Source organism: Anomalospiza imberbis, chromosome Z (assembly GCF_031753505.1).
Source record: "Anomalospiza imberbis isolate Cuckoo-Finch-1a 21T00152 chromosome Z, ASM3175350v1, whole genome shotgun sequence".
In the NCBI taxonomy this organism is placed as follows: domain Eukaryota; kingdom Metazoa; phylum Chordata; class Aves; order Passeriformes; family Viduidae; genus Anomalospiza; species Anomalospiza imberbis.
The window spans coordinates 65,412,673-65,436,214 of NC_089721.1; the positions used below are offsets into that span (position 1 = coordinate 65,412,673).

Here is a 23,542-nt window from a genome sequence, read left to right on the forward strand (position 1 = left end):
TTTGGAAATTTTGCAGCTATTATTTAGAAGCTTTGCTTTCAAAACATCCCACTGATGTTTAAGTGCTTTGTGTTTATTAAGCCTGTAAGACAGTCAGAAACTTTAAAGTGGACACTGGCTTGCTAGTGTGTGCTATCCATGCCTCAACTGTATATCCTTCTGTTACAGCAGTACAGACAAAAATGGGAATGAGGGGAAGGGTGATTTGAACTTGCTTATATATAAGAAGTGCCTTTATAACTGCAGAAGCACTGACCTTTGTTTTTAGTGGAGAATAAAAACTACAGAAAACAAATTTCCCTAATCATAAGTACTGGTTCCCAGTAAGCTCTGTGTCTCTATGGTGTTCCTCTCACAGTGCTACCACTAGTTATAGCATGGTTGAAGCTGATTCCATTTGTATAGAGCAAGAAATAAATACAAGTTTTACAGCAGGCCAGCCTTCCCACAGCTCCATCATCCCACATGCTCTAGGAAACCTAGAAAAAATGCCTTCTACATAATTGAACTATTCATCTGTTTAGAAAATACCTTAATCAGAGGTAATTATTTCATCTGGGAAGAGAAAGTGAAGCTATTCTTGGTCATTTCTGTGGTCTCACAGTTCTATAACACACACAAAGGTTGCTCCTCTTCTAAACTTTCTAAACCCAAAATAGAACTGAACTAAAACAGGTAATTGTAAAAATTACTCAGGTTCTCAAAAAAGCATATATTGGCAGTATTTTTCTTACATTTCAGGAAGTGTTAACCAGTGAGCCAATGCTTGAGGAATAAATTAGATTAGAGTTTGTGAAACATATGAAGAGAAATTCAGATTGAACCGCCAGAAGTATTTTAGTCACAGACATTAGAAACTGTCATAGGGCTATGCCCTTTCATCTTTGTAACCTGGTTATTATATACACAGCAAGTGAATAAGACCCATGCTTGTTAAATTTTATGTCTGCATATGAAAACCAAATTTAAGTTTTGTATCCTGTATTTTTGTGAATCAGTTTGCTCCTTCCTCTCAAGATAACTTATTGTAACAGAGGTGAAGAGTTCATGACTTAAAAAGCTTTTGTTTTTAATTCTGCTTCTTGCACCTTTTTCAGAATTTTGGGTTTGTTTTTTTTTTTTTTTTAGTAGAAGTATGTTACAGAACAAAACTTCATTATTTTTAAACACACCAAGTTTACCAAAAAAACCTGCACCTATCTAGTGAGACTGCTACATCATTACTGTTTGTGGAAGGAGATCTTTCTTGCTACCCATACATGGATTACCCTGGTGCTTGTCAGAGGTGGGTAGTTACTGCTGAAAGATGAGCACAGAAACATACCTCAAGCATGGAAATCAGTCATCTAGAGTTGTGCATCTTGTTACAAACTTTTTGAAATCACATGTGGCTGTCAGTGTTTGGATTCTCTGGGAATGAAGGTTGTTGTTTTACTCCTGTATTCTTTAAAAGAAAGTTGGACAGTTAAAGGAGGTCCATGGATCAGTGTGAAGTGAAACAGAACAAATCTAGTGCTTGTGTTGGTGTTCCTGTCTGGCTGGCCTAAGCAGAAGGATGTTGTTCTGCAATTTTATGGGTAGTTTTGTATCTTCAGAGGCCCTTGAGAATGGAAAAGTTCCAAAATAAACTAAGTTAGCTGCCAGGCACTCTTAGTCAACTCTAAAGACATGTGATAGAAAAATGCAAGCCTTGGGGTTAACAGGCCAAGACTATTGCCTATTATAATTTCTTTTCACTGCCACCAGTTAAGGAGGACAAAGTTGAGACACAGGCTGTCCAAATAAAGATGCATTCTTTCCTGTAGTGACAACTGATGCATAGGCCCAATTCAGTTGTACTGGCTTTTTTCCTCAGATTTTGAACCAGAAATGCAAGTCTTTACACACCACCATTTAATGATTGAAGCTGATTTCTGCAAGTCCTTTCTAATGTTGAAGTCCCCCACATTGCATCTTACAGTAGCCTCTAAAACACCTTTCTTTATTGGTGTAGTTAGTAGCTGTCAGCAGCAGTGGGTGATAACAAAATCACTTTGCTCATTTGCATGGTACTTCACACTGCCATCAATCTTACATGGAGGCAGAAAACACAGTGGTCAATCCGGTTCAGCAGGGTTCATATTATTGTTCAGTGACAAGGCCTTAAATGGAACTACCTAATTAAGGTAAAAAGCTTATAAAGGAGTTCAAAGACATTAAATGGAAATTACTCTTTGATGTGCACTAGGAAGAACAGGAAGCCCAGGAAATGGCTGGAAAAGGGGTGTGCTGGTACACAGGCTGTACCATTCATACTTGTCATTACATGGGAATCAAGAAGCTTTTCTAAGCTTGCATGCTCCAGGAAATAAGTGAGGAATGTGCTATTTGCATTAGAACCAGGCAGGTACTAGATGTGTCAAGTAAATCACACAAAATTGCGGGATATATGCAGGAGTGAGTTACTCCCATAAAGGCTGTGGGTCTCCGGCATGTCTCAACAGCACAACTTTGTGCTTTTGACACACTGCCTCAAGAGTCCGTCCTTAGGAGCAACATCACACCTGTGGCAGATTTAGTGCTCAGCTAGAGTTTGTTAAAAATATAGCCATTAGTCAAGTCTGTTACAAATAAAAAGGGGAACAAAAGATTGACAATTTAATTAATATTCAAGTAAAATTCAGTTCTCTTCTTCGGAAGGAAAGGCGAAGTGCTGTTTCACTTTTCTATCCAGCTATTTTAAGTGAAGCAGCGTATCAATACTACAATAGTTATGTCATATTAAAATGGTTTATACATAACCAGCTAGAAGAAAAATGGGATCACAGAATACTTTTTTAATCCTTTAATTAGGGATATTAACTGTTTTAAAGTAGTCTTGTGTTCAAACTTAATGTCATACATAATTAATATCTCCAGCAAATGTAGTAATTTTTTTCAGCTTGTGTAACACCACACATCAGTTAGTGTATCAGCTAACTTTGTATCCATATATCTGCCAGTGACTTAACACTGTTCTATTCTCTTACCAGAGTTAATATTTATTTAATATTTGCTTTTATAATTAATTCCAGAATGTCTCACTGCCTATCTTTTGAAGTGTTTGTCACAAGAAAAGTGAGAGAAAAGTATTTTCTATTGGTCACATTACCTATGGCACAAACTTTTGCTCTGTAGGTATAAGTGATAGTTCCTAAGCAAAATCATCATCACATTCAATGGCATAAAGGCCACGAAGTCTTCACTGCTGAGCAGCATTCCTCAAGTGTACTGGAGACAGGCTTAATTACATGCAATTTTATAAAAGCACTGAAAGAAGTTCTTTCAATTACCATCTAGGTTGCAGCTTTAATAATTCCTTGAAATGAAATTTAGTGACCAAGCCAGTTTAATTAGGCAATGTTTATTTTACATAGAACAATCTCCAAAGCATACTTTAACAACTCAATCTAAATATTGATTTTATTGCATTTATTTTCTTACAAAACAAAAAAACAAAAAAAAAAGGACAGACAGGCACAATTTAGGTATTCAAATACTTCAAACTGAACGACTGTTTGCCATTCAGATTTCCCCAATACCACTCCAGAGGCTGTGAAAGTAGAAAATGTCATTTTGCACAAGGCAGTAGTGCATTTAGTAGGAATGAATCGCAAAATATATTTTTGTGAAGCAAGTCGTTATTGTCACTTTATAATTACCTATAAAATTTTTTGAATTGCACAGCACATTTGCTTTGCAATTGACAACTGTCACAAAATAGACCTAGTATGTAGCTAAGTATTTTTTCAAACTATCCCTTAGAAACAAATTAGGTTTTCTTTTGGTAAATACTCAAAGTCTAGTATCAGCTATATTATATATCTGAGGTAATTTAAAAATGTTTCAATAGGAAGAGGTTTATATATTTAACTAAATTCAAATTCTTTCTACCTTAAAATCTACACAATAGCTGTGTGTCCTAAAGAATATTTTGATTTGAAAGTACCAACACCCATGAAATCTTGAGCTGTTTAAATGAATTGATTTCTTGGTTTTCTGTTTTGTTATCAATGCTGAAAAGGCACTGTGTACATTCCTCTGAACATTTGATGTTTTACGGTATGTTTTTAAAATTTAACAAGCATCCAATGACAAACTTCAAATATTTATAAGCAAAAAAATACTGAATAGACTTTCCACTGACTGATGAAGCCCATGATATCTGAAAGTACTCATTTTCCATAGAACTTCTTATTCAACAAGAATATGAGCAAATTCACATTCACTTTAGCTTTATCAAACATTTTCATTACAGCCACACCTTCATACTGCATCTGAAGCAAATCCTGAAATGAGAAAAAAAATCATTAGTGTCTGTCTAAATCCATACCTTACAGTAACAAGACGTGATAAACATCACCAACTCCAGGTTCTTCATAACTTAAACAACTGCAAGCAAGTATTGGGATACATGTAGAAAACATTACGAGTCCTCTAGATCCTAAGCCACAGATGATCAGTAACAGCAAACCAGAAGAAATACTGTTTTCTGTGTATTTCCATTTTTTTTATATTTCCTGCTTGCCACCTGAACTAATGTGGTGGTTGATTTCGTGTAGTTGCCCCAAGATAAACATTAATTCAATGCCCATACCCAGCATCCTGCAGAAGTTATATAATTATTCTTCACATTAGCTGCTGCTTTGTACTGATTGACTGGTTCATGGATACATGAGAAAAAAATATTGAAAAAGTTTGTAGTTACGGGAAATGCAACAGCAGCTATATGGCAAAGGAACAAAATTCAAACCTGGAAATGGAGCTGCACTTTTTCCATCTCAACTCCTAAAAATTTTGCTTTGATTTCAAAGTCACCCGCTTCTTCTCCAGGTGTGATATCAAACATCACATTCTTAAACCTTGAAACAAGAAAGGTAATTGAATACATAGGCTGTGCAGTTTCATATAATCCAGAGACAGTTTTGGGGAAAAAGCCTGCAGAACATAGAACTTTGACCACAAGCAGTGTCGTTGGTGTCAAAAGAATCACTCCATCCCTCCCTGCACTGCACTCCATATAGTGTTTACTTAGAGACTTTCTGGTAGTACTGGTAGTATGAAATACAGAATTCTGAAGTCTTTTGTACTGGAGAAACAACCCCCCAAAAAAACCCAACCAACCAACCAAAAAAAAAAACAAAAAACAAAAAAAACAAAAAACAATCTACCAACCAAAACCAAACAAACAAAAAACTCAACAAAACACCAAAAAAAGAAAAGTCTTTGGGAAGTTCAGTGAACAAATTGGATCCAACACCCAGTGGATAGAAACAGGACAACCAGATTTTCCTCTGCCATGGCCAAGCGTCTCCTTGCAGGTACATATTTGCCTCACGTGGCTTCCTCTACCTCATGAATCCACTTGGGGAAAAAAAAAGAAAAAGAAAAAACCTGGAAAAAACTTTTTCCATGCAGAAGGTGGAAGGGAAGGTGCAGAGAATGGAAGACTTTCACTACCACAGCCTCAAAATGGAAGAATATAAAAGGGATGTTAAACCACCACATCCATTCACCCTGCCATAGTGAGGAAGAACACAAAACCTGAGGTTTACTAAGTTATTTGGAAGTGACTGGCCAATATATGAAAAAGGATTGCTACAATTGCATAAAAACATGTTCATTAATAGTGAGTCTGCTGCCAAACTTGCACTTGTTCATGTAAGATGGTGCTAGGGCTAGCTTGTTAAAATATTTTCCCAAGGTAATCATTGAGCAAGGAACAAAGTTAAAAAAAAAATCATTGTAACAATTACACTGTAGCATCCTTCTGAATGCAGAAGTCTGAGGTAATTTTAGCTGTGACATAGGAAATTAAGATTTCTTTTATCAAAAGCCAGGCCTCTTCAGAAATTGATTAGAAAATGCTCAGAATTGATTTGTACTGCACTTACTGATTGGTTTGAAGATCTTCAATTTCTAGGATGACACCTTTTTCATGAAGTCTTGCAGCTGTGTACTTCAGTGAGGTCTGTTTCAGCTTTTTGCTTCCCTTCACCTCCTCTTTTCCATCTAATTTAATTGACCTCCATGAATTTCTGGAAAAAGAACAAGAAAACTGTTATTTGGTGTGTTTGTCAGATCCTTAATACTTCAGTTACTCTTCTAGCTTTATTTAACTTTGTTTCACTCTTACTTGAACTTCTCTAAAAAACAAAATTTAAAAAACAAAATCTAAAAAAAAATCCCCAAAAATCTAGGAGTTAGAGGAATTTTTAGCATGCAGTGAATCATCTAAATATCTTGCCAATGATTTTGAATCATCTTTTTAGCACTTCTTTCAATTCTATTATGAAATGCAACTCTGATCCTAAAGAATCCACAATCCTCATTTCAAAATAGCAATTTGTAAACTAATGTGACATAAATGGTAAATACTCTGTAATTAGAGTTAATTTTTGGATCAATGAAGAGTGCAATAGGAAAATTCCTATTCATGTCAATAAAATGTTTTCATTTTCACATTTTGGTGGCATTGGTGGGGGGATTACTTTCAAGTAACTCTGTCATATCTGAAAGGTAAAATTATTTAGGCATTTATTTCTCCCTTTTCCATTCTAAAGACAAACCCCAAACCTTTTAAAAAAGGAAGAAACCAATAATTACTTCCCAAAGCTTCATGACTGTTGGGGAAGATGAAATAGGAAAACCATATAAATATGATTGCCTGGCAAAAGATTTGGAAAATACAGACATTGAGATGAGAACTAGATTTGAAATAACAAACCTTGACTACTGAATAAGTAGAAAACAATAGTATAGCCAGGCTGAAAGCAATCCCCCTTTCTGATTAAACAATGCCCTTTACCTGCAGATGGGTCCAAGGGTCAAATGGAATGCTCTGTCTCACCCCCAATGTATGGTTCATCCCACACCTGTGACCCTCCCCTGAAGTATCAGGTATCTGTGACTCCACTGGCCCAAGACCTGTTCCAGCCCACCTTGAAGCCCCTGATAAGTGTGCCGGGGGAGCCTGCTACGCGCTCTCTACCGGCTCTCCTGTCCTGGCCGGTGCCCTCTCAGCCCCTCTCTCCCCCTCTTCCTCAGAAGCCATGCTGCCTCCCAGGGTAGGACCCCAATAAACCCTCATCTAATGAGCACCCTCAGAAGCCGTGTGGAGTCTCCTTGCCTGCCTGCTGCTACCGGCGAACTCACAGCCTAGGGGGGCACCCCCGCCTGGGGACACCCCCGGGGTGTCCCTGGCCCCCGAAACGCATCGCTACACATGACCTCTGACCTTGCAAATGGATCTGCAAAGTAGCACCAATTAAATATATTGAAAACATCTATACATCACTTTACATAGACTTTTCTTTCTCCAAGGCAGTCTTAAAGAAATGCAGAACTTTAATATCCAGATGCTGACACAGTTAACAGCTCTCATGGGCCTTTTGTAGATTCTCAAACTTTAAACAACAGATTAACACCTGGTCTCCCTCTTGATAAAACACACTAAAAGATACACTAAAAAAAGAAAGACTCGACTCACTTTCTTGTTAAGTTGTCTAAACAAGTTTTTATATAGGTGTTGTAATAATTGATTTGTTCCTCATAAAATGCTGTCTTGGAGTTGAGGGCATTCAAAGTCTGCTGCAGTTTCACCAATTCAGCTTTTCGATGATGTCTGTATCTTCTTTGATTCCGGATATCCTAAATAAATTTATTAATGTAATTGTTTTAGTAATTTGAAATTTTAGAAAGGCTCAGTTCATTACCATTCCAATTTGTAATTACAAAATCTGACTTAATTACTGAGAGAAAGCACAAAACTATGATGTTAGTTCTTACAAGAACAGTACCTGTAGGGAGTACTACAGTTTGTTCATGTGGCAATCACATTGCTACTCATATATAGAAATGGTGTTGAACTTTGCTGTGCTCTTTGCTTGTGCTAAAGATAGTTCAATATACTGAAGTTCTTATGGCCAGTATGGGTTGTGGATGTGGAATAGGATTTGTTGAGAACAGTCCCTGTGCTTTATCACATCAGGATGGGCACCACATGGACCCACTATTCTTCTTGTGTCCTGCCCAACCACAGCAGATCAGTGTTAATACCAATCGGATAATATTTCATGGGGGTTTAAGGGTTTTGAAACCTTACCAAGACCACAGCCATTCTTAATTGAAACACCACTGATCAATTCCAATTACTATTAATACAAAGTTATATTGAAACATTATAGAGGATGAGTTAAATCATCATCAGCAGCAAATTCAATATCAGATTCAGATAACAAAGGTTGCAGTTTTTTGTCATTCATTTCAGACAGTTATTCAGGAGTGTACTGAGTTTCACTTATTTTGTGAGGGTATGTGGATACTTGAGTAGCTTAGGGTAGCATTCCCTGAAAAATATGTGTTTTATTTCTCCAATTGGAATGGATTTAGCCTGGATGCTAAAAAACATTGATATACAGGGAAAAAATCAGTTTACCTTAGCAATCTCATTTATAATTTCTTGGTACTTAGTTGCTGAAGACACTAGTCCTGCTTGTTCCAATGTCCGGAGATTTCTCTGAATTTTCCTTTTCTTTTGTTCTATTGGTAGCTGCCCATCTTCAAAAACAGACTGACTGTGCTTCATTTTCTCTGGAGTTTTGGAATCTATGATGGCACGTTTTTCTACAAGTTTCAAATTCTCAGATTCCTGGGAAAAAAAAAAAAAATCCAGAACAGTAATTTTCCAGATTTTGGTTACTGTTAAGTGTTTAAGTACATTGAATTCTCAAGTACATTGAATAGGAGATTATCAAGAATCAGAGTGCAATCTTTATGTCCAATTACTGCTTGGGTCTCAAAGTACCCCATTTACTGTGCCTTTGGACATCCTTTAGGTATGTGGTGACAACACTGGGACACATTTTAATTATTCAAAATATCTAATTCAGCCAGGCTCATTGACTTCACCAAATTGTGGGAAGACTGTCCAAATCTCACAGGTGTTTCCTACATATGCACACACTGAGGCGAACTAAAATCTGCACGTTGTTAAAATGCAGTTTTGTGTGTCAGTGTCTATAGGAAAGACTTCTTCCCACTCAATTCCCATACCAAGAATAGCCATCATTTCCTGAGATTTGCTTGTATAGATTAAGCAAATAAACTAAAGGGTCAGGCAACTTGAGTTACAATACTGAATTTAATTGGTGGGGGGGGAAGAAGAATAGAAAGATTCACCTCAGGCTATTTGTTGTATTATAATATAGGAGAGAAAAGACCATGTTTACAAAAAATGTAAAGAAAAAATATTCTAGTCACATTCTAATGACTCCAATACAGCGTGAAGAAATATTCTAGTGTAATCTAGCTCACAGCTCATATTTTGTTTCCCTCCGAAGCAGTTTCCAATTATACAGTAAAAAAACCCCAACTATACAAGTCTCGTATTTTGAAGGCTCTAGATCTGAATAGTCTAAAACCATCAACAAACAATTTCGTTATTAGAACGTGATGGAGAAAGCTGTCAGAGATCTGTTAAGGCTTTCAAATAGCTATAATAAAATACTTCCTTCCCAATTCAGGCACAGTATAACACTTACTTGTTGTGCAGTGGCTGGTGTTTCTAATATTTCTAAGAGCGTATCCCCTGGTTGTGTTCGTATCACATCCACAATGAGTCTTTTGGTCCTTTTAAAAGGATATATGGATATTACAAAACAGTTGTCACTTGTACATGTCATTTCTTCAACCATAAAAGTAGTAAACTACCCCTTTAGTATTGATGATTCATAAAATTTCCTTTCTAGCTTTTTGTTTCACAGCTTCCTTTAACAGCTTTAACATTGAGTATCTGATTTCTATATAGTCTGAATGGAGAAATACATGTAAGCTTCCCTCCGTTTATTTTAGAAAACAGATAACCAACAAGTACAGTAAAACAGTTACTGTTAATAAAATACAAGCAACAATTCACAGGTGGATTTTAATTGTGATAATGACAAAACAGCAGACAGAAATATAATATTTGAAAAGCCTGAGCTCTTCATCATTCCATTAAGGGTCATATTTACTGAATAATATGGAAATGCACTCAGAACTGCTGAACTTTGAAGAAATTTTTCATTTGATGCAGTGCATTTATGCAAACCACTTAAGGACAGATATTTCTCTAGCGACAACAGACAAGAAGCATTTCCTTGCTAAAAAAGGGAAGCTGCTACATCCTGATATGTTAACCAGTTTTTTTCTTGGTAAGAATTTATCTTGTTCCTGCTGCCTATTCGTTCATCATACTTCCAAGAACATCCTGATACAGAATTCCATTAATTTAGAGGACAGGATTACTGAAATAGCTCATTATTCTTAACAATTAACAGAAAATTGAAGATGCATTTTAAGTTTCCAAGGAAAATGTCTAAATATTGTCAACATTTCTATGATATAACCTAATAGTTTAAAGTGACAGTCTACCTAGGAACAGTTGCTTCTTCAGAAGTAAAACTTCACACCATCGAACAAATCCAGAATACTTATTTCTGATTAAAGAAAACCCAAACAGCTTAATAGATCAATTTGAAATACAGCCCATGTCTGTCCTCCTAGTTATTGGTGCTGTCTTTCCTTTTAATGTGAACTTTTGCCTTCACACCTGTGAGGTACATATAAGCAAAGTAATACAATAAAGCAGCATTCTCTTCTCCTTACTCAGATGGTACTAGGATTTTAAGTAGGCCAATCCCTTTTCAGGATAGCTTGAAATAGCATGAAAAGATGGGTGCCAATAATGTGAAACAAAGTGCTGTTATATAATTAATTTTTACTATAAAGTAGTCTATACTATAAAGTATTCCAGAGTATCCCTGTAGCCATTTTTTAATTTGTTCCCAAGACAGAATGAACACAATTTTCGCATGCAGCATGTGCTATTCCTGCTCAAGTAACAGTTAAATTCTTTTCAAATGGCTGATGGCAGTATATCAGGAAAGTGTTTATTTTTGAGGGGGAGGAAAGGACATGGTAATACTGTCTGACCCTTATAAGTGTAGACTGCTTTTCATCTCTGCTTTCCCAAGGCTGTGGCATTTTAAAGCAGAGTTCTTCTACAGCTTCAGGAAAAAACACTTCCTAGATAATGATGCAGTCATGCTCCAAAACACAAATGGCAATATATGTCTTTTTCTGGAAAAATTGACTGTTCTTCTGACTTTTCCAAAAGTTTAAGTAGCACTGAACACAAACTGGCTTTTGACAACTGAATGCACTCAGCACCTCAGAAATGCACTTAGGCAAGGTAAATGTTTAAAAATCAATATTTAAAAACAAACAAACAATCAGCATTGCCAGAATATAAATGTTTGAGCAAAACTTACTTTATCATCAAACTTTTGAGATCCTGATCTTCACCCTCTCGTAATTCATATTTGCTTGTTAGAGACAGTGAAATCTCTGTTTTTGCAAGTTGACTCAGTGTGCTTTCCCTGTTGGGATCATTTGGATCAACAGCTCCTTCCCCTAAAAGGAAACATATTTTACTCCAAGTGTTCCAATTTTCTCATGATTCAGTACATGAAGCAAACAAGTACCTAGATGAATCACTGTAAACAATCAGAAATACTAAGCTTATTAAATAGTGCCTCCATGTTGTTCATCTTAGAAGCAATGTTTTTTTGGACATTGAACAATCAAAACAATAACTTATCTATTTATAAGCCCAGTTACAATATTTTGGAAATTACACCAATCCTTGCTTTTCCAGCTCCTGATGTGCAAAAGACTTTCAAGTTGTCTTCTCAAAGAATAATACAATGTAACATCCTTTATCCTAACATGCAGTGATAATGGAGAAATGGAAGAGTATCAGCTATGTTAACAGGCTATTCACTTGAATGTTGGTGTTATACAGGACTCCTAGCTACTTTCTAAACACTGTTCTACAATAAATGCAAATTAAGTATCAGTCAAATGCATTACTTTCTAAGAAATTTGTATAATTTAAAAAAAGTAGTTTTTATTTGGATAATTAAGTATCAAAAGAAAAAATGTCTAGTTTTAGAATTCTCTATATACTTTGTCTAAGTTTCTACCCAACACTAGCAAATCTTAAGACCAGATTGTTAAAAAAATCACTTGTTTCCTACTGCACTACTGGATCATTCAAAATATTAGTAATGTTTGGATTTTGAATCACACATTAAATTTTAGAGTGAGAATTTCAGTGAAGAAAAAGGTTCAAGTATAAGGTGCAATGTTGCAGTAAGTGTATGGAAAATAATTCTGTAGTAAACAGAGAAGCAGAAGCTATTGCTCTGAGAGACACTATTTAAGTCAAGCCTCTGTTTAATTCTGCCCCTAAAATGAAGTTACCCATAAAGACAAAAAAATAGCATACCAAGGAATGATTCTACATCAGGAACAGGTCCCAGACCTTCCAGCAATTCATTCAGCAGGTCATTAGTATCAGTGGCAATGGCATCTTGGTGTTCCAAAAGCAGCTATAAACAAATGTAAATGAAATCATCACCCACAAAAAGCTTTCCTGGTATCTTTATACTTGAAACTAAGTTTGGAAACTAAATGCTGAAAAACACAGACACAGATCACAGTCATGATCAGGATTATGGAAGACCTTCTCAAGGCCAGGAAGCACCCTGGATTCGGCCTAGAATTTAGAGTTCCCCTTGCTGTAAAAATAGCTTGTCTTGTTCCTCCAGCTATTGTCTCTGGAGCGCTAAATATCATGGCTGAGCAGAAGATTTGCAATGAGGATTAAAAAAGTCTTAATCATCACAGAATAAAGGATGATAATCCCAAGCAGAGCATTTTGGTGCTGCATCCTTAACACCCAAAGGAATAAAGACCGGGCTGGTGACCCATAGAAAGACACCCATTTTCCATATATCCATTCCAGTAGCTTACAACAGTGTCAGTGATACCTTTCAGAATGGACTGTATTTTCTAAGTGAGGAACCAGCTCTGTAGCACCCACTGCACCTAACAGACATGTTATGCCAGTCACTAGGCTCACTAAAAGGACTAATTTTCACATATAACTTCTGGTCATTACCTGCAGGCATAGGTCTGTTGCTTCAAAAATTAAAAGAACAGGCACAAAGACAAACCAGAAAATTTTTTTTTAGCAGATTAAGTTATTAGTTTTCAGATTAGTTATTACTTGAATAAAACTAACTTATAGAGTGGCTTCTGTGAGTTGGGTGTTCTACCTTTTCCATAGTGTATCTGGCAGTATTTGAGAGAGATTCCTTTGTGCTGTTTGTGGGCTTTTATTTTTTGATGGGGGAATGCTGTGGGGTTTTTTTTGACTTGGGCGGGGGGACGCACAGGGGACATATTGCAAGCCAGGAAACAGATGTTAGTATCCCAGTTTTAGTAGGAACATGTGGTAAATATTTAACTTACACCCTATTAAGTCATACTTCAGACTGCAGTTATTTTGCTCTTTACCCACAGTAAGAACAGGAATGATACCACAGCATCAATTTTTCTAAATCACATGTTTTCATCTGCTTCCAACAAATCACATGACAGAATGCCAGAGCCACAGCATATTATTTCTATTCCCAAAGGCTTTCCTTCAAACTGCTTTCACTTTCTCATCCAAGACAGAAAATTGTTTTAAAGTTAGAAATGTCACATGAGATGGGAACATAATTGTTCTTTCCCCTCATCAGAAAGTGTTACATACTAATTTTTATTGAAGATGATGCTTGTGCATGAAAGCAGCATTTGCATTTTTCCTAGGGGAAAAAAAAATCTAATATTCAGCTTCAGAACATTTTAGAGATGAAGTGAAAAAAATTACTTCAAAAATAAGAATGAAAACTAACTTTTCCCCCGAGAGTGTTAGCTGCAAATATTTGATAATTGGTATGCTATAGTCCATTGACTAGTCTGTTTTGACTGACTTACTGAATGGGTATTGATAATTTCTTCAATGGAGATATATATGACAGGCTTGCTAAGGGTCACCATATCAGAGTATTCATCAATATTGAATTTCTCCTCTGGTTCAGGAACATCACATGCTGCTTGAAAAAAATTCCTAAGAGAAAATGAGAAAGACTTCAATAATTGTCCCTTATAAATTTACTTTATTTAGCCTGTATAAAAAAGCCACATGTCTTTGGTGTGCATTATGTTTCTCTTATAACCTGCAATCTACCCTCAATGTTTCAAGGAGGCAACACGTCAATACAAGTGATGAAGTCTTCTCTTTCCTGGGTAGCTGGTGGAAGAATGTTTTAAAGGAGTTGGATTTTTTTCCCCTACTTATTAAACAAGGTAGATTTTAAGGACTTAGAGAAATATCTATTAATGGCCTAGAAATTATAAAAGGCTTTCTCTCTTATTTTATGAAGGCACTTTGCAGTATGAGGTGTGCTGAGAAGGAACTGATTGAAATAGATGTACAAAATTCCCATTTGTCCCACAAATGTTTACATTGCTGTTAGGCAGAAAAGGAGCTGTTCAAAATGAGAGAAAATGTAGTATTATTTATAAATATAAGACTACTGAGAAGAAAAAATGCAGTATGGTTGAAGTGTTACTTCAGTGTGACTAGCATGCACATGGACTACTGAGACTTGCTTCCCAAAACGACAGCTGGTGTCTCTCCAAGCTACTGACTTATTCGGGGATGTGCACAGACAACCAAGAACCAGCAGGGTCCTCTTGTAGAGAACCACTTTGTTTTCTGAAGTGAGAAGACCTGAAATGGGGCAGCTGGGAAAAACAGGGTTTTAGATTATGCCTATGGGTTTGCTCCAGGACCCATTTTATGCTAGCCCTATGGTGATGAAGAGGATACATGTTTCAGGTTCACAGCACCTTTGAAGTATTAAAAAAAGAATAATTAAAAAGAAAAAAGAAGAAAGAAAATGGGCTGAGATTCTTCACTTTGCAGAGGAAAAGCTGGGGACTGGACATCAAGTTGTACAAAATCACAGTGGTATTGCATGAGATGTGTGCAGAATTCATTGATCAGTCCAAAAAATAATGACCAATAGGGTATGCAATGAAACTGCAGGAAATTTTTAATTTTAACCGACAGGTAGCAAGCTTGTAAATATTGCTACAGGAGGAGTTGTGAAGGCAGATGATCTCAAAGGCTTAGGAAGGGTGTGGACAAATTTCTGCACAAGTTCATAAATGCAGAGTAAAAGATCTAGGCAGGATTAATGGCTTTGAGCATAGCTAACATTGCCAGTATTGTTCCAAAGGGGAACAGGCAGCTAAGGGCAGACACCGTTGCTGTCTAAGAAGGGCTTAGTTGAAGTACAGAGCACAGGCATACATATATTTAAGTTAGCTTAATTAGGAGAGGGATTCTTTCTATCATAGCCATCAAGGGCTGACTAGAGCAGCGCTCTTTTGTTAGCATTTGTTATTCTAGCTATAACACTTTCTACCTTATAACTTCTTCATGTTTATGTAATGCCCTTAAACACTTCATTAAAATTACTAAGTTGAATTGTCTCTGTGTCCATGGTTGACATCTCTCAAGGAAACCCATTATATGAACAGTGCATTTGCTTTCACAAAGGGCAGACACTAAAGACAGAAATTCTGAGTGCAAGTTTATTGCAAAACTCAGCAATACTATGGAGTAATATAAATGAATGCACAATAACCCCAAAGAACTTGTGTCCCAGAATGTAGGAAAACATGCAGTTTCCTATGACTGCAAGATAAAAGAATGATACATGTATAGAATCTGTCAGCAAAGATGAGAATAAAAACAAACCCTACAACTTTTCCCTGACAAATATTTTTTTTTCTTCCTCAGGCAAAACGTTCATATGTCCTCCCAAATGAAAGCAGACATTGATTCTTCCTGATGAGTTACCTCAGTCTGTTCTCAGTCTGCTTGCAGTAAGGAACTGCAAGTAAGACAGCAGAGATGATCTCAAATTAACGCACAAGCTGAAATACAACCTGTTACTCCTGCTCCAGTTTCCTTGTCAGTGAGCATTTCTCTTTGCCATATCACTCAACATTTTTAACATTTTGAACAGGAAATTCCTATCAACAAGGAGTCCACCTCCCTTACTCATCCTAGAGGAAAGCTCTTACTCTGTTGGTATTTGTGAGGGCTGTGCATACCTGAACTTCTGGTATGTTTGTGAGAGGTAAGTGTTCATAGATGACAGATGTTCATTTTCTCCTTCAAAGAGTTTGTTAGAAGCAGCGTGCTGGAGGACTTTTGCTACGCAGCCTAGGTTCCTCCTCTGGTCACGGTGTATCTGGCCCCCAGCTGTTATATCAATTATATCAAAGCCATCAGGAGCAACTATGGCGGGGTTCATGTAGCGATAGTACAGAAGGTTGCCAACAATCTAAAGAAACAGAGAAAAAAGTTAAGAGATCTTCCCTTTGCATACTGGAGTGACAACTTACAAAACACAACCAATCATTTGTACTTCTAAATTAGACCATAGGGACTGGTGCTAGAAGGATCCTTAAGACACACATTACCTATGGGGCTAACTGAAAGGACCTCTTACATGATACTCCCCCTACAACACCTCTGTGAATATCAGTTATGGACTTTTACCACCACATTTCAATTCAATACTGGCTCTAGTTCAGCTAATGCAAGACATGGAGTTAAACACAAACACAACTCTTCTAAATTTTGCAAGGTTCCACTCCCAAGGCTCATTCTCTGAAGTCCTGCAGATACTGGCAGCATTTAATGCACTTGTTGATAAGGGGACCCTTACCAAAGGGACTAGACTGCAATGCAGCGCTAGAACTCTAGAGAACAGATTTCCCAAACTGCAGTTTCTGTAGCAATGCTACAGCATCTTCTGAAGATGGCAACTTCAAAGAATTCCTGGTCTCAGAAACAGGCAGGACTTTACTTTCTGCAATTTGCTTTAGCTTATATGTGTATGCACCTGCAGAACTTCCAGCTTACACATTTAAAGGCTTTCAAGTGGGTACTCCATTTGCTATCTAAGTTTTTAATGTGTTGAGCAGTTTTTTAAATCTGTATTGCTGGAGTGATGGACAGTGAAGAACAGGGAAGTTCTGCTAAAATGAAAACCTTGTACTTTTAGAACCATGTAGTTAAACACCAATAAAAGGGTCTTAATTGAAGTGCAAAATAGTCCTAATTTGACAGGGTTGTCAGTCTTTCAGCTGTTTGGAAGGCTTATGGAGCAATTCCCCTAAGTCCTCTGAAGAAATACTATGGGCTGTGGTAGGGTAACAATAGCCATTGTGCCAGTATCATACTTACCACTCACACCTTATTTTTCAGTCTGTACAAATGCCTACAACTTTTACAAGCATCTTAAGTGTAATGTAATCCAAGTGTAGTATAATCTACTCAAATTTTTCTTTTAGAAACCTTCCTCATTGGATTTAAATTACAATTTCTTAACATGTTAACAACTTTAGATAGGGGAGAAAAAAAACGACTACAGTGTTCTCCAAGGAAAGGACTGGTGATGACAAGAACCTCACTACCAATCCAAGCCCCAGTATGACTCAGATAAACTCCAGCCTTGTCAGTACAGTTACTATCCAAAACAGGTTTAGCACCCTCTTCCATAAGAATTGCTGAGCACCCAGATTAACACACCTACATTGTGGCAACAGAATTCCCTTCTCCCCTTCCTCAGCTCCTTTGCAACTCAGTAAGAAGTGCCAAATTCCTTCAATAAATGTTGCTTTCCCAGTTCCTCAGAATAATTAGTGTTAATAAAAATCCACTTTGGCATTAAAACAACAAGCTTCTGGCAGTGTGCCCTAGGAAGTCTACCTTTAATAGTTCATCTTCAGTTGCGTCCGGGAATTTCTCATGCAGTGAGCTCTTCAGTACTTTGGCTATGTATCTCATTCCATAACTACATGTAGAACACATGAAAAGGCAAAATATTGGAAAATACTTAGATGAAACAGAAAGCAGTCATTCTAGTCAGCTTAAGTTACTGGCTTTTTGCCCACTCCCTTGACACACAAGAAGGAGTTGATAATGGAAAACACAAAACGTTTCGAGTACAGGGAGAGGTTTGCCAGGCTGCTAAAGCAGGCAGAGAAACCACTCCCTCTACTGGGCATCTCATCCGAGAGGATGTATCACAAGCCTTGGAAAGCATGGAAAGGATTTGAAAGGATCTCCATCACAGAGGTTCAAGTGAACTGCCGCTTAGAGAGTCCTAACACAGCACTTACGGCATTATATTGAGAGAAGAGAATATGGATGTGAGAACTTTGTCAGTTACTGCTCGCAAACTCTGAATAGATGATTCCAGTTTATTGACCACTTCTGCATGTGCCAGGGCTTGTTCTGTGGTCACATCGTATGGCAGTTTGCTGCAAAGCAAAAAAATAAACATGAAAACAGGTTAAATATATTTGAGAATAAAATACTTTTTTTTTCCATAAGGGCCATCGAAGAACAAAAATCTGACAAATACAAATGAAGCTGGATTTTGTTACTAAAAGTCTTAGACGCTTTGGCTTCCTTTTTTTGGAAGTAAGTAATTTGCTTAGTTGGGGTGCGCATGCTATCCTGTACCTTCCCTTAATAACAAAAGTAGAATACAAATATAAAGCATGCATCTCCACATCCCTATCCCAGCATAGCTCATCAAAAGCCTGGGACGCTACTAATATGTTGTTAGTAAAAAACACTAAGTTGTTCCATGGCATAATCTATTACATTTACAAAGATTAAGTAATTGACTTTGGAAGGTCATGACAATGAAAGTGATCCCTTCATTTTTCAGAACAAGTTAAAGCACCTGTTTGTCAAGCATCTCTCCCTAAAATCTCTCTGCTGGAGGAAGATTGAAAAGGAGAGCATGGGCACAAGTACAGGACAATTTGTCAGAGAAAGAACAGAAAAGCAGAACTGAGGGATTCCTCATATTGTATGGTACAATATGTCCAGCTTCCTAACTCACCTGGCCTCACCAGTCTGCATTTCTAGCTGGTTTACCCATGCCTTGTAAACATCCACAGGACTAGTGTTGATTATGAGAGATTTGTCCTCCATGATTTCTTTCACCACCGGGGCCAGGAGCTGGCGCAGAGTGTTCTGTCCACGAGCGCCTCGATTGAAGCTGACAACCATCTTAATGACAGTGGGGTTCCCAGTAACGATATCCTGAATCTGGTCTACCTTAGAGCTGTATCAGGAACAGAAGAGTTCTCACTTATATGTGCAGTTATCCATATTTTCAAATCCCACACTTTTAAAACTACTCTATTTCTATGTTGAAACCTCTTTCTTAAGGCTTTTATATAAAATAAGGTGGTATAAAGAGACTGCCGTCTGAATTCTACATGTGTTATAGTAATGTCCTGGAACACAGCATAGTCCATGGCAGCTGATTTATACCTGATTCCGACCCAAATACCTGTTCAGCCAGTATCTGTTAAAGCCATAAATTAACATTTCATTATTTCAGGATAAGCCACTAATCTTCACTTACAGAACGTAAGATTACATAAAGAAAGATAATACTTCTTCTACATATTCAAGCACAAGCCAAGAAGCCCTAGCCTCTTTTTACAAGCCATTTTTTCACAGAGGAATATGGTCTGCCATAGAAAGGTTTTTTTTCCTTGAATCAGCAATCACTTGAGTTTAAAAGTAACACCCAGGAAACAAAGTTCTCTTGTAATAAAATTATATATGTAATTTTATGGTAGTTTAAAAATTAACCACCAATTTCCTTTAAGCATGAAGCATTCATTGAACTGTCTAAAACACAAACTAGCCGAATACTTTCTGTGATTGCACATACGTTATCTCCTCTTCTAGAGCAGTTTTGAAGAGTTTGAGAAGCAGGTATTCTTCCCGTTGATTAGAGGCATAGTTATATAGAGTGAAGATGACTGTATCCATAAACTTGGTTGATTTGTTTTTTGGCATCTGGAAAATCAGCTTTGCCAGATATGTGGGATTAGTCTACAAAGCAAAAAAAAAAAAAAAAAAAAAAAAAAAAGCCTTGCATATGGTTGTCCAGGACAAACTCCCCCCAGCTGGAGGGCAGCTCTCTACATTTGTTCACGCCTAAAGCAGTTATGTTGATTCAAATGTACATCACTTTTCCTTGCATGTTTTACTTTTCTGCAAATCCTAGTATGTGAGAAACCCCAAATACCGCACAATCTGTGAAAAGCTCCATTAAAGATTTTATTTGCAGCTTCTGCATAGTACCTCTATGCATCTAGTCTATGTGTTTGATGACAACTAGAATTTACCATATGACAATCGCTATCTACCAAGAAAACTTTGCGTACTATGTGTCTACTTTAGAGGGCATCTGCCCTGGGAGGATGTAAAATTCTTCTAAAAAAAAGTCAGTGAGGTCAGATAAAAAAAAGCACAAGAGCAGATACATCGTATTCTGTGAACTGCATTGCAGACCACCTGCCTTCCACCATGTACAATGTACAACACTAGTGACAGTAATTTACAGGGACTACATGGAGGTAAACATTTCTCTCCAGACAGAATGTTCTATACAGACTGAAGTATGCTCAAGCAAAAACCAGCCATATTTGCTGCACACTTTAAAAACAACAAGGATCTTCTCAATTACAGGAAGTATTAGAAATTTTTCATAGTATCTGCTGCAGTCTGCATGTTATTTGGAAATATTTTCATAATCACTACTACAATCATTAAAAAAAAAGTACAATATATTTCTAGTTTTTCTTAAAAAAATGCTGCCATGTTAATTTTTGCATTAAAATTTACCTGTAGAAGGTAGAATAAGTGTTGATAAGCCTCCAGTTTTTTTCTTCTCTCCTTACTCAAACCTTTGATACCCTGTTTGTCAACCGTAACCATCTCTTCCAGTTGACTTTTGCTCTTTTTGTCAAGTTTCTTACTGTGCAGTACCACATCCTGCAGAAAGATGATGAAAACTCTGGATTATATATTCACAAAACAGGCAGATTGCAAAAATGAACATTTTCCCAACTATGTTAAATGCAGTATTACTCCAAGTGCCTTAATTAGCAACCTTGTAAATTTTGCTGCGCTACTCACTACCCAGTTTTTAAACAATCTTTAGCTTTCATCCCTATGGCTTACTAACAATGATTGTATGAGGTCTGATCTCCTATACAGGAGATCCTATAATTCATGATTAATTAGCATTGAACAAGCTGTTCAATATGATCAGAAGTCTACTCTATTCTAACACAGAAAAGATGTAAAAGATATTAAATCTGCCAAGTAATTACTATTGTCCATAACTGGTATAACACAGTGACATTCAACGCAGGACAACAGAATAACATCTAGCACAAGGCAGAAACATGCAAAGAAAGTGCTTAATTTACTAGGAGTATTTTGACTAATCGAGAGTGACTGAGAATAGTAGAGGTTGCTCAGATTGTTGGAGACAATCAGCCATCTGGACATGGTCCTGGGCAACCTGCTCTGGGTGTCCCTGCCTCTGTAGTGGGTTTGGACTAGATGACCTCCAGAGATCCCTTCCAGCCTCAGCTGTGATTATGTAACCCTGAGTTCCTTCAACATGGAGAAGTGCTCAGTGCATGCTACCAAGGGAGCCCGCGCTGACCTGAAGAGTGATTCTGTTTTTCACCAGCAGTCCAATCTTTATATCCATTAAGTTCAAATCCTTCTCCAGCTGTTGATTGGATCGAATTTTTGTAACCACTTCTTCCCTTAACCTTGTTACTTCCAGTTCTTCTTGAAAGTCTAAGTCACTTTGGTCCAAGAGGTAGGCAAATTTGCGCAGAACAGTCAAGGGTGGATTTTCAGCACCAACTACAGTTAAGAAAATAGGCTTGTTAGTTGACATAATACTGAACACCCCTAAAGCCCTCAGGAAACTGATCACTATGCAGAAAATTTGAAGTTTATGCCAGTTAGCAATATTTTTGTCACACTTTAAAAGTACAGCTACACAAAATAGTTTCAGCTGTAGAACAATTGTGTTACAAACACTTGCACCCACTTTAGAAGTTAAATAAGAGACTGAGAAATCTCATGTGAAACTTATAAAAAACCCTGACTGAACACAGTAACATACTTGTCCCCAAACATACAACATCCAAATGTCACTACTTACTTAGTGTTCTGTAGTCCTCCCTGGCCTTGTTTGCTCTAAGAAATGCTTGTATCTTCACAATTTGGTCATTCTGAAAGGGATCAGTATTAAGCAAAATAATTAGTTGTGACACACTTCTGCTCAGAAACATACTGCAAAACTTGCACCCCTTTCCTGTTTCCCAAAACTGCTCCTGCAGTCATATTATCTTGCTTCAGTGCTTCATATTCAAAATGGAGAAAAATTACTTACATGATCCTTGAAGTATTGTAGGCGGTTCCTGTAAGCTCTCCTTGCTAGCCACATTTTGACCCATGACTGAATCTGAAAATTAAATAAAGTTTTTTTAAAAAGTTAAGGGACACTGCACAAACTTTTGTGTGTGCGTTTATATTTACTTTTGAATGTCTGCTTCTGCAGGCATGCGGTTCTTGTGTGCTCAGGGCCACAGATGACTGTACCACCAGGCTCCTTCTGGCCAGTGACCAGATAAAGGGGTTCCCACTAAGCCACTAAATCAAGCTGAGTTCAAGTTTCTACCACCTGTGTGTAACATTATCTTTGGAAATAATTTATACCTTCAGGTTTCAGGTCTAAATTCTAAACCAATCTCCCTCAAAAAGAGGAGATCCTATCACAATATTCCATCTGTGATCTACAATCCAGTCCTCACATAATGGTCCCATTAGCATCTCATAAAAGTGTGCAATTTTCAGAGGAAGAGATTTGACAGTTTTTAAGAAAATAATACACTGTCATCCCAAATGTTTCTAGTTTAGTGCTGGAAAGAGACATGTAAGGAAATCTCTTTCAAGAGCACCTCAAGTTCGGCAAAGCCTGTTGGAAATCAAACACAGAGCTTTCAAGAAGCAATTTGCTTAACCTATCAGTTAAACAACTTTGAATGCCATGCACATTTCTGGAAAACCTCCAGCCTGTACTCCTAGTCTCTGATTCCCAGGTGGTGATGAACTATGTCAAGGGTAAAAACATACTTGGCCCAAAAACACATTGGGTGTTCTTACCTTAACAATAGCAGCAACATTGCCTTGAAACACCTTTAATCTGTCAACATAGCTTTTCCTTTGTTTGAATCCTTTCCAGAAAGCCTGTTTTAGAGAAGGCAGGAGACCATTATCCCTAGTAAGAAACTAATATTTATTAAATCTATGTAACACACTAAAATCATTAGCAGTGTTTATCTTTTAGGAAAAAGTCTGCCATTGTGATAAAGAGATAACCAAGGTATAAGTAAGCTTGCCTCTATTCTTCACGGTGCACTCATACACATCATGCTAATTTTCACCAATCTCAGTACACGTTATTGTCCAGTGCTATTTCCTTCACCCTCCTGAATTCATCCTTACTCTTATCACCAGTACACCCGCATCCTTAGCTTCACTGGCTTCATCCCACAAGTGACTTCCAGCTCTTGTCCATTACTTAGCCTCATCTGCCATCTATGGAACAGCAATGGCATGCCTCATCCATCCAGAGATGGGGATCATCTCTGTCCATGT

The 23,542-nt window shown here is 37.3% G+C and overlaps 1 protein-coding gene across 4 annotated transcripts in view; it reads right to left on the minus strand.

Annotated features, from left to right (window-relative positions):
- Positions 1-3,366: 3,366 nt before the first annotated feature.
- Positions 3,367-23,542, minus strand: part of IQGAP2 (IQ motif containing GTPase activating protein 2) — a 124,502-nt gene continuing 104,326 nt past the window's right edge. For all 4 annotated transcript variants that reach the window (XM_068176399.1, XM_068176397.1, XM_068176398.1 and 1 more), the window contains 19 exons: positions 23,048-23,131; positions 22,275-22,346; positions 22,044-22,113; positions 21,531-21,739; positions 20,699-20,848; positions 19,740-19,903; positions 18,894-19,118; positions 18,160-18,300; positions 17,747-17,831; positions 16,081-16,313; positions 13,888-14,020; positions 12,350-12,452; positions 11,331-11,472; positions 9,561-9,648; positions 8,456-8,668; positions 7,508-7,668; positions 5,913-6,056; positions 4,772-4,880; positions 3,367-4,307 (listed from right to left, as the gene is read on the minus strand). In XM_068176399.1, coding sequence (XP_068032500.1) covers positions 4,194-4,307; positions 4,772-4,880; positions 5,913-6,056; positions 7,508-7,668; positions 8,456-8,668; positions 9,561-9,648; positions 11,331-11,472; positions 12,350-12,452; positions 13,888-14,020; positions 16,081-16,313; positions 17,747-17,831; positions 18,160-18,300; positions 18,894-19,118; positions 19,740-19,903; positions 20,699-20,848; positions 21,531-21,739; positions 22,044-22,113; positions 22,275-22,346; positions 23,048-23,131 — 2,640 coding nt within the window. In that variant the 3' untranslated portion in view covers positions 3,367-4,193. The remainder of the gene's footprint in view (positions 4,308-4,771; positions 4,881-5,912; positions 6,057-7,507; positions 7,669-8,455; positions 8,669-9,560; positions 9,649-11,330; positions 11,473-12,349; positions 12,453-13,887; positions 14,021-16,080; positions 16,314-17,746; positions 17,832-18,159; positions 18,301-18,893; positions 19,119-19,739; positions 19,904-20,698; positions 20,849-21,530; positions 21,740-22,043; positions 22,114-22,274; positions 22,347-23,047; positions 23,132-23,542) is intronic.